The sequence below is a fragment of the Carassius carassius genome, chromosome 8, assembly GCF_963082965.1.
Source record: "Carassius carassius chromosome 8, fCarCar2.1, whole genome shotgun sequence".
Taxonomy (NCBI): Eukaryota; Metazoa; Chordata; class Actinopteri; order Cypriniformes; family Cyprinidae; genus Carassius; species Carassius carassius.
In genome coordinates, this window is record NC_081762.1 from 21,269,376 (window position 1) to 21,281,981 (window position 12,606).

The 12,606-nt window shown below is 37.4% G+C and overlaps 1 protein-coding gene across 2 annotated transcripts; it reads right to left on the reverse strand.

Moving 5' to 3' along the window:
• Positions 1 to 1,076: 1,076 nt before the first annotated feature.
• LOC132145528 (uncharacterized) lies at positions 1,077 to 10,815 on the reverse strand. Of its 2 annotated transcripts, none has more exons than XM_059556632.1 (7): positions 10,638 to 10,815; positions 7,584 to 7,829; positions 5,682 to 6,356; positions 5,397 to 5,485; positions 4,504 to 4,704; positions 4,353 to 4,422; positions 1,077 to 2,429 (listed from the first exon to the last, which is right to left on the reverse strand). In XM_059556632.1, exons 2-7 carry the CDS (start codon positions 7,680 to 7,682, stop codon positions 2,259 to 2,261), a joined length of 1,305 nt encoding a protein of 434 aa, XP_059412615.1. In that variant the 5' UTR covers positions 7,683 to 7,829; positions 10,638 to 10,815; the 3' UTR covers positions 1,077 to 2,258. The 2 variants fall into 2 exon arrangements, with proteins under 2 accessions (XP_059412615.1, XP_059412614.1); XM_059556631.1 differs by having other exon boundaries at positions 7,584 to 7,834.
• Between the last annotated feature and the right edge of the window lie 1,791 nt (positions 10,816 to 12,606).

A 12,606-nucleotide genomic window follows, 5' to 3' on the forward strand; every position in this document is an offset into this window, starting at 1 on the left:
GTGGCTGTTACAAAATAAAAGGTTAAAGTCTAGAATTACTTCTAGTTTTAAAGAAACGGCTGTCTCGGTCTCCATGTGTTTGGCCATTTACATTAAAGAAACTCCTTTGCTATGGTTTAGTTTTTAAAACAAACACAATGACTTCCATGTGGTTACAAATTGGTATCTCATTACTTTAAGATCTAAAACCGTGATACCCAGGAAGTTAAATAATTTTGAGAATGACAAATTTAGCATTATTTACATTAATATTGTCTCAACCATGTTTAAAAAAGAAAACAAAACAAGGTTGGTTTTTGTTATCAATAACCATAAACCTGCATTTGTCCTAAGTGCTAGCTGAACAATGATTTAATTTATGGTCAATTTCCAACCCTGCTACCCATATTTTACTGTTATTATTTCATCTACATTCAGCTCAAACTTTGGTGACATGGCTGAATTATAAAATAAAAAGAACATTTTAATAAATAATAAAACATAATCATTTAAAAGTTTAGGCTGCATACATTGATCAAAATTACGGTAAAAACTCTAAATGTTTAAAAATGTTATTAAAATTTAAAATAACTATTTTCTATTTAAAAATATATTTTAAAAATGTTATTAATTCCTGTGATGCAAATCTGCCATTACACGGGTTTTTAGTCTTGGGATATTTAGAAATATTTCTAAAATGTGGATTTGCATTTTTTGTATTATCAATGTTGAAAATAGTTGTGCTACTTAATGTGGAAGCCGTGGTACATTTTTAAATATAAAGTTCAAATAAACAACATTTATTAAAAAAATAATTATTATTAAGCCTTTACTATAACTGTTGATCAAATTAATGCATCTTTGCTGTTAAAAAAAAAAGCTTTTGAAAGGTGGTATACCATAAAAATAAAGAGAATTAAACAATATTCAAATAAGTATTCATAAAAGTTTAAAGTCCTATTTGAAAAAAAATACCTTATGGAAAATGCCTTTATATGCACAAAAAAAAACATTATTTTGGAGATTATTCAAATACCTAAATGAAAGTGGATAAATCAGAAGAACAGGGACCAAAAATATCAATGTCAGTAATGCATTTATTTGTCACACGACATGTTCAATACAGGTTTTTGGGTAATTAGCGCAGAAATGATCACCAGAACAATTACTCAGCCATGTTTTATATGGATCTACTTTTACAGGTTCTGACCTTTCAGCTTTGAAATGCAGATTGTGGAGTGATAGCGTTTCATGCTTTTACTGTCCATTTAAAAGCACAAGCACTTGACACAGATGTTTTTGACTACTTTGTGACACAGGAAGTCCATTAAAGTGTTTGGCCTATGTCTTCACCACAGGAAGCTGGAGCAGTTGAACTGTTCATATGGGTGGAGAGCATGTGCCATCACACTAAATTCACTGACAGTCATTACGGAGCTAAAATGACCAATCAACCTGCAGAAAAATAGCCCACGCTTTTCTCTGCAAATGCAAATACACTTCTGAATATACTTCAATGGGAAAGAATATGAAAGCTTGTGTCTTTCAAATAAGAGTGCTTAATTTACATGGACGGCATGGCAAGACCAGTGCAGATTTGGCAATGTAATTATGCAGGGAGCCATATTGGTTGATAACTTCTATGTGACTTGCACATTGAAAACAATTCAAGCATGGAAAGTAAGGGCAAACAAGAACAAGTCCAGACAGAAAACTAAACTCTCGATGCTCAAAGGCAGTCTCTGGCATCACTTTCCCTTAAAGGTCACCAAAAAGGCTGCAATCCTGCACTGCTACTAAATGAAACAGCTGGTTTTCATGTACCATTAAACCAATTCAACTGATGAGAACTCCAATTAATATATAAATACAAAATGTAAGCTGATCAATATTTAAATATCATGACCAATTCCTCTGCTGATTCAATTCTATGAATGTGAGCTGAACCGTCTTCACCTTTTATCTGGCATGTGCTTTAAAAGCCAGTTTTACAGCTGAACTGCCTAAATGTATTTCCACAGATAGCATTGAATGTACCTGTACAGTACTGGGTAATCAAAATCTGCCTGTTAACAGCTGTGTTAGTTAACCTCCTAGGCCTCATGTATTATATTGTCTCTGAAACCAGTTTGGTGATATTCAAACAATGGAAATTAAAGACCGCACAAAGAAGACTGTTTCAAGTGAGAACAGATTCCCGATTTCCCCCCCAAAAACTAGTTTTCATTATCTCATTCACTCAACCCACACAATACAGTGCTGCATCTTTTTCAGTCTTTTTAATGGCTCTGGTCCTGCTCTGCGGCCCAGGCTCGGGTCTGTCGGAGGGAGGACAGCAGGAGTGGGGGCAGATTGAGAGCGAGCCGGTGCTCCTGAATGCCCAGCGCCACCAGAGCCCCGGCCAGCACTGAGGTCACTTTGGGCAGCAAGGGAGGACGAGCCTCCATAACCTACCAACAGAGATAAAACACTACGATTAAACCAGAGATGACACGATAAAATCTTGTTTTTCAATCAGAGGGTCTCAGCAAATATCCAAGGGGGCTGCAGGATGGCTTAAAGGGACAGTTCACCCAAAAATTAACATTCTGTCATTTACTAACTCTCAGTTGTTGTTGTTTTTTTTGGAACATAGAAAATATTCTGAAGAATGTTGCTAATCAAAGTTGCTGAAATTACTGAATTTTTGTCCATATTATGGAAGTAAATGGGACCAGTATCAACACTGAATTTTATGTTGGCCTTCAAGTCAAAATGGCTGATAAATGCCACAATTAAGTGACAAGCGTTAAAGTTATAATACTTGTTAACTCAACTTTAAATAAAGGGGGGTACTTCAAGTTTAGGGAACTTCCACACACTGAAGTTAACTTAAATTACAGTTACTAATGAAAATGTTAACGATTACGAAGGGGGTTACATATGAATATTTTCACACACACACAGATTTAATTGATTTCTTTCCCAAATTGCACTGACGACTCTAAAATATAAGACACCAATGTTTCAGGAGTTTAGGACATGTTCATACAATAACTGTTTTATTTGCTAACTGGGTTTATGTAGATGCTTAATTTTTTTAAGATTAACTGTTTGATGCATGTGTTTCCTGTCATAACGATGCAAATATCTGATTTCAAAAACAGTATCACAGCTATTAAACTATTTCTTGTTATGGTTTTGAATCTGTAAATAACCTCAGAATGATCTCAAAGTAAAAACAGGTGCTAAAGTCAGATTTTTTGGAGGCTGTACTTTAAAAAATAAATGAAAATCTTAATTCAAATGATGAAAGAATTTGAAAGTCTGACAGTAATTAGTGTTGAGTACCATATTTTCCGGACTATAAGTCGCACTTTTTTTCATAGTTTGGCTGGTCCTGCGACTTATAGTCAGGTGCGACCTATTTATCAAAATTAATTTGACATGAACCGAGAGAAATGAACCAAGAGAAAACATAACCGTCTCCAGCCGCCAGAGGGTGCTCTATGCTGCTCTGTGCTCCTTTAGTCTACAGTACACTGAAGACATTGAGCGCCCTCTCGCGGCTGTAGACGGTTAAAGTTTTCTCTTGGTTCTAAATAAATGCGATTTATAGTCCAGTGCGACTTATATGTTTTTTTCCTCATCATGACGTATTTTTGGACTGATGTGACTTATACTCAGGTGCGACTTATAGTCCGAAAAATACGGTAAATATTTGAAAATTATGACTAGTTTAAAACATTCATTTGAAATATAGAAATTAAAAAAAGGGTTACATTAAAGTAATTAAAATAATTATACAACTGATTAGATTTTAAAGATTTTAAATAGGGTAATTTGTAAGCTGTAACCTATTACATTTCCTAAGTAACCTTCCCAACACTGTTTATCTGTCAGGAATATAATCTAAAGCTTGCTGTCTTAATGTAACATTAGTTTTAACAGATTATCTGTGACAAAATCTATTTTCAGTCCTCTAGCTGTGTCCTGTTCCCCCTGATTATTTTCTTTATCTTTGTATTTCACTATATTAATATGAAAAGACAACAGATACTGTGCAGATGTGGCCTGCTACTATTATCTCCAAATCCTCACTCACATCTCGTTCCTGGTTTTTCACACAGCGCTTTAAAACAAAACTGTCCCCCCTTTTTTTACTTCTAATCCCCTTTGGTTTACTCATAAATCTGGAAAATTCAGCTTTTATCTGCTCAAAATGAGGGAAAACACTCCGAAATATCCATCAGTGTTCCAGTTAAGGAGGGAAAAGTTTCTATTAATAAAAATAAAATAAAAACATGCGGACACCGAACTTTTAAACAGGAATGTAATATGATTCTGAAAAAAAATAAAAAAATAAAAAAAATTTAATTGCAAGCAAACCTCACCTTTTCAACTTTATGCCGGTGAATCCGTCCATCAGAGCCAACATAGAAGGTGGAGAATGCATCATATGTTCTGAACAGAAAATAAATAATTAAGAATACACAAAGACGAGCACAGAGCAAGGTTTTGATGACCGGTCACAGCATGTCTCACCTGTAGAGGTGGCTCTTGTCTTTCTTGTAGAAGAAGACAAGAATGGAGTGGAAGGGCAGGCCTTTGACTCTCCAGCGAGCTTTGATGGAGCCGTCTTCTGGATGCTTGGTCAGCTTCAGCACTTCCAGCTGAGCCTCCGCATAGTAACACAGACACATCAATCGCCAGAGCGTCAGAGTCAGCTGGTACGCTACACGACCCCTTTAGAGATAGAAGAACAGGCTTTATAGCAGTCAGCCGTGCTGTTTCAAATATACCGGTACTTTGGTAAAAAGCCAAAACCAGCCATTCAGTGGAAGATCTGACTCGTTTTGAAACATGAGGGTCACTACGGTCGCTGTGTAATTCGCAAACAAAGCCACCAATCATTTGTTTTCCTCTAAACATACTTGCATCTAAAACATTTTGCTTGCAAGACTTTTTTTTGCATTTGAAAACATTTTGCTTGGTAAAACTTTGAAAATGCTTTGCAAGCAAAATGTTTTTCAACATAAAAGAAAAAGTTTTGAGATGCAACAAACATTGTTTAATTTGCCTGAAAACCTTTAATGTCTTTGAAAAAAAAAAACAAAGGAAAGAAAAAAAATGCAATCAAAAAGAAAGAAGAAAATACAAAAAGAAAAGACAAAACGTGGCAATCAAAACATCTTGAGGTAACAAAACTTGATAGTTTTCTTGCAAAAACCTCATCCAAAATTAAAATACTATTTTATTATTAGTTTGTAATTGTGTTGTTGACCTGTCTATCAGCTGTAAAGACAATTTGTTATCATTTTCAGAGTTTACCACACCCTTTTATTGGCAATATGTGACCAGCAGAGTTTGAACAACAACAGTCTTAACCTACTTTGAGGCCTAAAAACCAGTATAACATGCACCTAGAAACCCTTTACCTTGTTTTGGTGTTCAGAAGACCATTTATGAACTCAACATCTTCAGAGTATATACTGTAGTCATGATTTTTCACAAAGAAACTGGGAAGCTGAAACACAATGTAGAACCTTAAAAATGAATCAAGATTACATTGCGATAACAGTAATCAAAAATACAATCTGACAACACATCTATCATAAATGTAATATCTTTAGCTGGAGGCTGTAGGACTTATTTTCCCACAGCCTCCATATCAAGCATTTTTTCTCCCATTCACTTTTCTACGAGTGGTCCATCCATCTTACCTCCACCCTCAGCTTTTCATGCATCAGGGCCAGTTTCTCCTCATCCTCCACGTCTCTCTGGCTGGAGCTCTTGTCCACTCTCTCAGTCTCAGCATGGCTATAATGTGTGACACTGAGGGCCGTACAGAAGCTCTGCTCGTCCTGTCCCTTTACTGCTTTATCCACAATCTCCGAAACAGACTCCATCCCGGGGCAGTGAAAGCAAAAGAAGCGAGATCCCAAAGTAAAAGGCGCAGGACATCCCTCTGTCTCAAACAGACTCCTGAAGGAGCCTCTCTCCGTCAGCTGGTTTTCCTCAGTCTCTAACTTAAAGGTAATGCTAATATCATCCTCTCTGCTTCCATTAACAGTGGTTAAAGGAAAAAGCAAGTCAAAGGGTCTGTTGGTTCCCAAAGCAAGGAGCTCGCTTAGTTTGGCCAGCCCGAGAAAGGGCACTTCCACCACAACATGCTGCTCATCAGTCTCTCCAGGTTTAAGCAGGACAGGCAAACTGATGGCCTCCTCCCATTCCTCCTCCTCTAGGCTGGCCGCTGGGTTCGGCTGGCATGCGTGGTGGAAGGGATGGGACAGGGATGGCGGTTTAATGGACAAGTAATGCAGACTGTTCGGAGGAGCCAAGGCCCATGATGCACTGCTCAGGGTCCTACAGTTGTCATTCAAGTGAAATTCGGTTGTCTGCAAATCAGACAGAATCTGATAAGATATCAGACAAGTCTAATTGGTCAAAGCTTTTGATTTTGATTCATTGAAGAAAAAAAAATGTAAACAGTAGTGGATTTCTTTACACTCTACACAATATTTGGGTGTACAGATGTGAATTGGATAGGTTACCTTAAAATGTAAACTACCCCATTATTTACTCACCCTTATGCCATCCTATGTGTATATGACTTTCTTACTTCAGAGGAAAATAATCAGTTATATTAAAAAATATCCAAGCTTTATAATGGCAATAAGTGGTGGTAGATTTTTAAGTCCAATAAAGTGCATCCATCCCTCATAAAAAGTGCTCCACATGGCTCCTGGGAGTGAATAAAAGCCTCCTGAAGTGAATCGATGCATTTGTGAACAAAAATATTTATATTTAAAAATGTACAAACCGTAATCTCTAGCTTCTGCTGAGTGTCATACACGTGTTCAAAAGTTGTGGGCATTTTTATGATGGATGGATGGACATTTCTTTAATATTACTCCAAAGCCCCTTTCACACTGCACGTCGGACCCAGAAAATTGCTGGAACATTGCCGGGTCGCCTTCTGTGTGAAAGCAAACACGTCCCGGGTCGGGGACCAAGTAACATTGCCGGGTTCAATCCCGGAACGAGCTCTGTGTGAACAAAAGCCAGATCTAATGCCGTGTCGTAGTGATGACACATGTTATCGCGCGACTCTTTTACCAGGTGTTTTGAAGGAATGAAGGAAGATGAACGCTCGCGACAAAAAATATGTGCAAACTGTAATGAAGCAGAGATCAGTTAGTTCCTCACTTTCCGCGCTGAAGCTGATATCGTTCGCCAGCTTCAGTTAAAGTTAACGTTCCTAACGTTTTCGACTTGTACATTCCACGTCACGCCCTGATGTCTCGTGTCATTACGGGACCTTTATGGGTTGTGTGTGAACGCACGCACATATTCCGGGTAATCACTGGCAGTGTGAAAGTGAAAAATCTAGCGACATGGAAACAATTGCCGGGACACATTACCTGTGTATTTTACGGAATCGCAGTGTGAATGGGGCTCGATTGTATTTGTCTGAAAGAAGAAAGTCATATACACCAAGAATGGCTTGAGGGTGAGTAAATCATGGGCTAATTTAAATTTTTAGGTGAACTAACCCTTTAACTCTTATTTTCAAAATTGTTTTTAAATACATTTTTCATGGTAAAAAGTGTCACAATGTGTACCTGGCATAAATTCCAGCACTGTTTCATCATCTGTTGCCTGCCGCCATGGTTCCTGACACACCCCACCCAAAGAGAGACACCCCCTCTGCAGACAGCCATTCAAGTCAGGGTGCCAAGGTGACCTCGAAGGAGTCTCAGTAAGAGGACATCATCAAGCTGCTCAAAGAGGACGAAGCATGAACTCTCCCATCCACCGAAGCCTCTGATTAATCACTCATCAGCAAATAAACGTCTGTCCTTCAAAACCTAACCTGGGCCAAAAAAATACAACAACTAAAAACATTTCAATCACACTAACAAGACCAGATAATCAGACCTTCTTCATTATATTCATGAATTTGGCAGACAATTTTAAACAAAGCAACTCACAATGCATTCAATTTCTATATTTTATCTTTATTTTGTGATCAGTTTTGTTTCCAAGCAATCTAACTCTTGCCATTGCCAACATTGCTCTACTAGTTAAACTAGTTTTTTTTAAGAGACGTCTCTTCATTTGTTTGATCAAAAATACACGTAAATCACTCAAATACTGTAGTACAGTCGTGGCCAAAAGTTTTGAGAAGTACATAAATATTAGTTTTCAAAAAGTTTGCTGCTAAACTGCTTTTAGATCTTTGTTTCAGTTGTTTCTGTGATGTACTGAAATATAATTACAAGCATGTCATACGTTTCAAAGGCTTTTATCGACAATTACATGACATTTATGCAAAGAGTCAGTATTTGCAGTGTTGGCCCTTCTTTTTCAGGACCTCTGCAATTCGACTGGGCATGCTCTCAATCAACTTCTGGGCCAAATCCTGATTGATAGCAATCCATTCTTTCATAATCACTTCTTGGAGTTTGTCAGAATTAGTGGGTTTTTGTTTGTCCACCCGCCTCTTGAGGATTGATCACAAGTTCTCAATGGGATTAAGATCTGGGGAGTTTCCAGGCCATGGACCCAAAATTTCAACATTCTGGTCCCCGAGCCACTTAGTTATCACTTTTGCCTTATGGCACGGTGCTCCATCGTGCTGGAAAATGCATTGTTCTTCACCAAACTGTTGTTGGATTGTTGGAAGAAGTTGCTGTTGGAGGGTGTTTTGGTACCATTCTTTATTCATGGCTGTGTTTTTGGGCAGAATTGTGAGTGAGCCCACTCCCTTGGATGAGAAGCAACCCCACACATGAATGGTGTCAGGATGCTTTACTGTTGGCATGACACAGGACTGATGGTAGCGCTCACCTTTTCTTCTCCGGACAAGCCTTTTTCCAGATGCCCCAAACAATCGGAAAGGGGCTTCATCGGAGAATATGACTTTGCCCCAGTCCTCAGCAGTCCATTCACTATACTTTCTGCAAAAGATCAAACTGTCCCTGATGTTTTTTTTGGAGAGAAGTGGCTTCTTTGCTGCCCTTCTTGACACCAGGCCATCTTCCAAAAGTCTTGGCCTCACTGTGCGTGCAGATGCGCTCACACCTGCCTGCTGCCATTCCTGAGCAAGCTCTGCACTGGTGGCTCTCCGATCCCGCAGCTGAATCCTCTTTAGGAGACGATCCTGGCGCTTGCTGGACTTTCTTGGATGCCCTGAAGCCTTCTTTACAAGAATTGAACCTCTTTCCTTGAAGTTCTTGATGATCCTATAAATTGTTGATTTAGGTGCAATCTTAGTAGCCACAATATCCTTGCCTGTGAAGCCATTTTTATGCAACACAATGATGGCTGCACGTGTTTCTTTGCAGGTCACCATGGTTAACAATGGAAGAACAATGATTTCAAGCATCACCCTCCTTTTAACATGTCAAGTCTGCCATTCTAACCCAATCAGCCTGACATAATGATCTCCAGCCTTGTGCTCGTTAACATTGTCACCTGAGTTAACAAGACGATTACTGAAATGATCTCAGCAGGTCCTTTAATGACAGCAATGAAATGCAGTGGAAAGGTTTTTTTGGGATTAAGTTAATTTTCATGGCAAAGAAGAACTATGCAATTCATCTGATCACTCTTCATAACATTCTGGAGTATATGCAAATTGCAATTATAAAAACTTAAGCAGCAACTTTTCCAATTTCCAATATTTATGTAATTCTCAAAACTTTTGGCCACGACTGTAGTACTGTGAACTATTATACTTTAAAATAACAGTTTTCTATTGTAATAGATTTTAAAATGTAATTGATTCCTCTGATTCAAAGCTGAATGCATTACTCCAGTATTCAGTGTCACATGCTCCTTAAGAAATCATTTTAATATGCTGATTTACTGCTTTAATAACATCTCTAATCATCAATGCTGAATATTATTTATTATATATTATTAATATTATTGTTAATTGTTTCTGCAATCTGTGATGAATAGAAAGTTCAAAGAACAGCTTTTATTTGAAACATAGATCGTTTTTAATATTATAAATGTCTTTATTGTCAGTTTTGATCACTATAAAACATCCTTGCTGATAGTGATAGGAGTGTGCAACACATTTAGATGTCTGAGCAGGCAGTTCACTAAAGAGTGAGTGGCAGCAACAAATGTGAGGAAGAAAAGGGGCAAAAACTGAACAAGACAGTGTCTCAAAACCTAGTGAATTACCAATATAAATAGCATTTTGGTACCTATGATGCATTTCTGGATGCACAAAAACTTTGAACAAGACCTTAATTCTTATAATAAAAAAGAACGGGTTTTAGTGTTTAATAAATTGCTCAATCATCCGTTTGAATAATAAAAAAAAAGCCTCGTATCCATGTTTTAGATCAGACAAGTATTGTATAGTAGTAGGGCAGTATTTACAGTGATCAGACACATGCACGTCACGCTTTGGTCACACTTTACAAATCAACATCACTTTCACTCTGAGCTGACAAACTAACAAATACTACCTATTCACTCCGAAACAAAGTAACGTTACACGATTAAAAAAAGATAGGGCTTCTGCTGAAAGCGATCGGGTACCATAGTGTGATTAGGCAGGACAGATAAGTTAATAGTTAGTCTGTTAATTCTTCATATCTATACATGCAGTCAGTTGTTAGCTGTCCCGCTTGTGAGCCTGAAACGCATAACGTTACCCGTCCTCCGTGAGTCTGATGAAATGCTGTGGAGCGTCAGATGCGAGAGGGGATCCAAATCTGATTGACGCTCATTTATGTGTGATTTAGAAAGAATATGAATCCGTTGTCAACGTTACAGAAATGTCACTCTCCTTATGTCCTTGCCCAGCGGTAGTCTGCGCAACTGCGCATGCGTCCGCCGCCTTCTAGAAGCGGCATCTGTCCACTACAGCGACATCTAGCGGCGAACAAGACCTACTGGCCTTCTCTTTTCAAAATAAAAGTCTTAAACGCACGGTCTACAGCAGGGTTCATCAAATCTTGCCCTGGAGGGCCAATGCGCTGCAGAATTTGGCTCCAACCCTGGTCAAACTCATCTACCAGTGATTTTCAGATGATCCTGAAGACACTGATCAGCAGGCTCAGGTGTGTTTGATTCGGGATAGCGCTAAACTCTGCAGGAAAGTGGATCCCGTGAGCCTGATTTGAGGATCCCTGATCTACATTATCATGAAAGAGCCATGGATAGGGCTCAAATTTAATTTAATTTAATTTAATTTAATTTAATTTAATTTAATTTAATTTAATTTAATTTAATTTAATTTAATTTAATTACTCAGATTTATTTATTAATATATTTATTATATATTTAATATATTCAGTATTTATCTAACACACACTTAGTCTACACTTCAAATTTGCTAATAATTTACCTGTACATACAAAACTATCTATTGGAATATACCTGCACACACGATTGTAAATTTTCAAATTGTTATTCCTGTTTTGTTTGTTATTTGTTGTTTACTCACATTCAACCTGTTTGCACATTCTCCTCGTGTACATTCCTGCTCATCTTAATGTTTATTAAGTGTATAGTATACTGTCCTGCCCATTTTATTTTATAAGCTTTTTATTTTATTCTTTTTTTTTATCTTTTTCCATATCTTATTATTTTGTATAATTGTCTTGTGTTTGTATTTTTTTCCCTAATAATTGCACTGTCCATGGAGCTGACCTGACTTACATTTCACTGCTGGTCATATGCTCTCCATATAACCATGTAACGTTATGTGACAAATAAAAATCTTGAATCTTGCATCTACTTGTACTTTTTTCTTTCTCTCTCTCTCTCTCTGTGTGTTTTTGTTCTGTCGCTGTCATTCTGTTGCACTGCGGAAGCTTCTGTCATGAAAACAAATTCCTCTTATGTGTAAACATACCTGTCAGTAAAGCTAATTCTGAATCTGATATGTTATATTATATTATATTAATTTTATTATATTATATTATATCTACAGGTTCTATGGCTTTTTCTTTGAAGTCAGTGGTTTTAGGCAGCGCCAGTGTATGGAGTCAAAATAACGCCTTATATATACGCAAAAAAATTACGATTTGCAAAAGAAAATAAAGTTTTGCAAAAGAAAATTAAAGTATTGAGGAAAATAAATTCGCTTTTTGCAAACAAAAATTAAGAATTGCACAACATAAATAAAACCGTGCGAAAGCAATGATTTTGCAATACATATTTTCCATGGTCATATCTATTAATTTATCTGCAACGCTGCTTTTATTTTGCGTGTCAATCTATTTTGAGCTAGCAATACCGTTTTCCCTTTGCACTTCATTTTTCTGCGCGTCTCTCTTTGTGGCAATGTTTTGATGTGGGGGTGGAGTCAAGGGATGGGGGCATGTACAACATGCCTCCCTGGAAGTGACGTCATCGGCCCGAGACGCAGCTCACCGATCCAGGTCCTGTCATGATGAGCGAGACTTTCGAGTGGATTGTTTCTTTTTATTAAATGCATTAAAACATTCATGTTTTCATTTTATTAACTTTATTAACAATTGATGTGTATTAGCAGCGTTTGCTCAAGTTAAAGAAGTTGTTACCGTGAACATGTGCTGTTTATTTCTCTCAATGTGCACACTTTTATAGCATTAAAATGTGAATGGTTTCATTTGGTTAACTAAAAGTGTTTGTTTA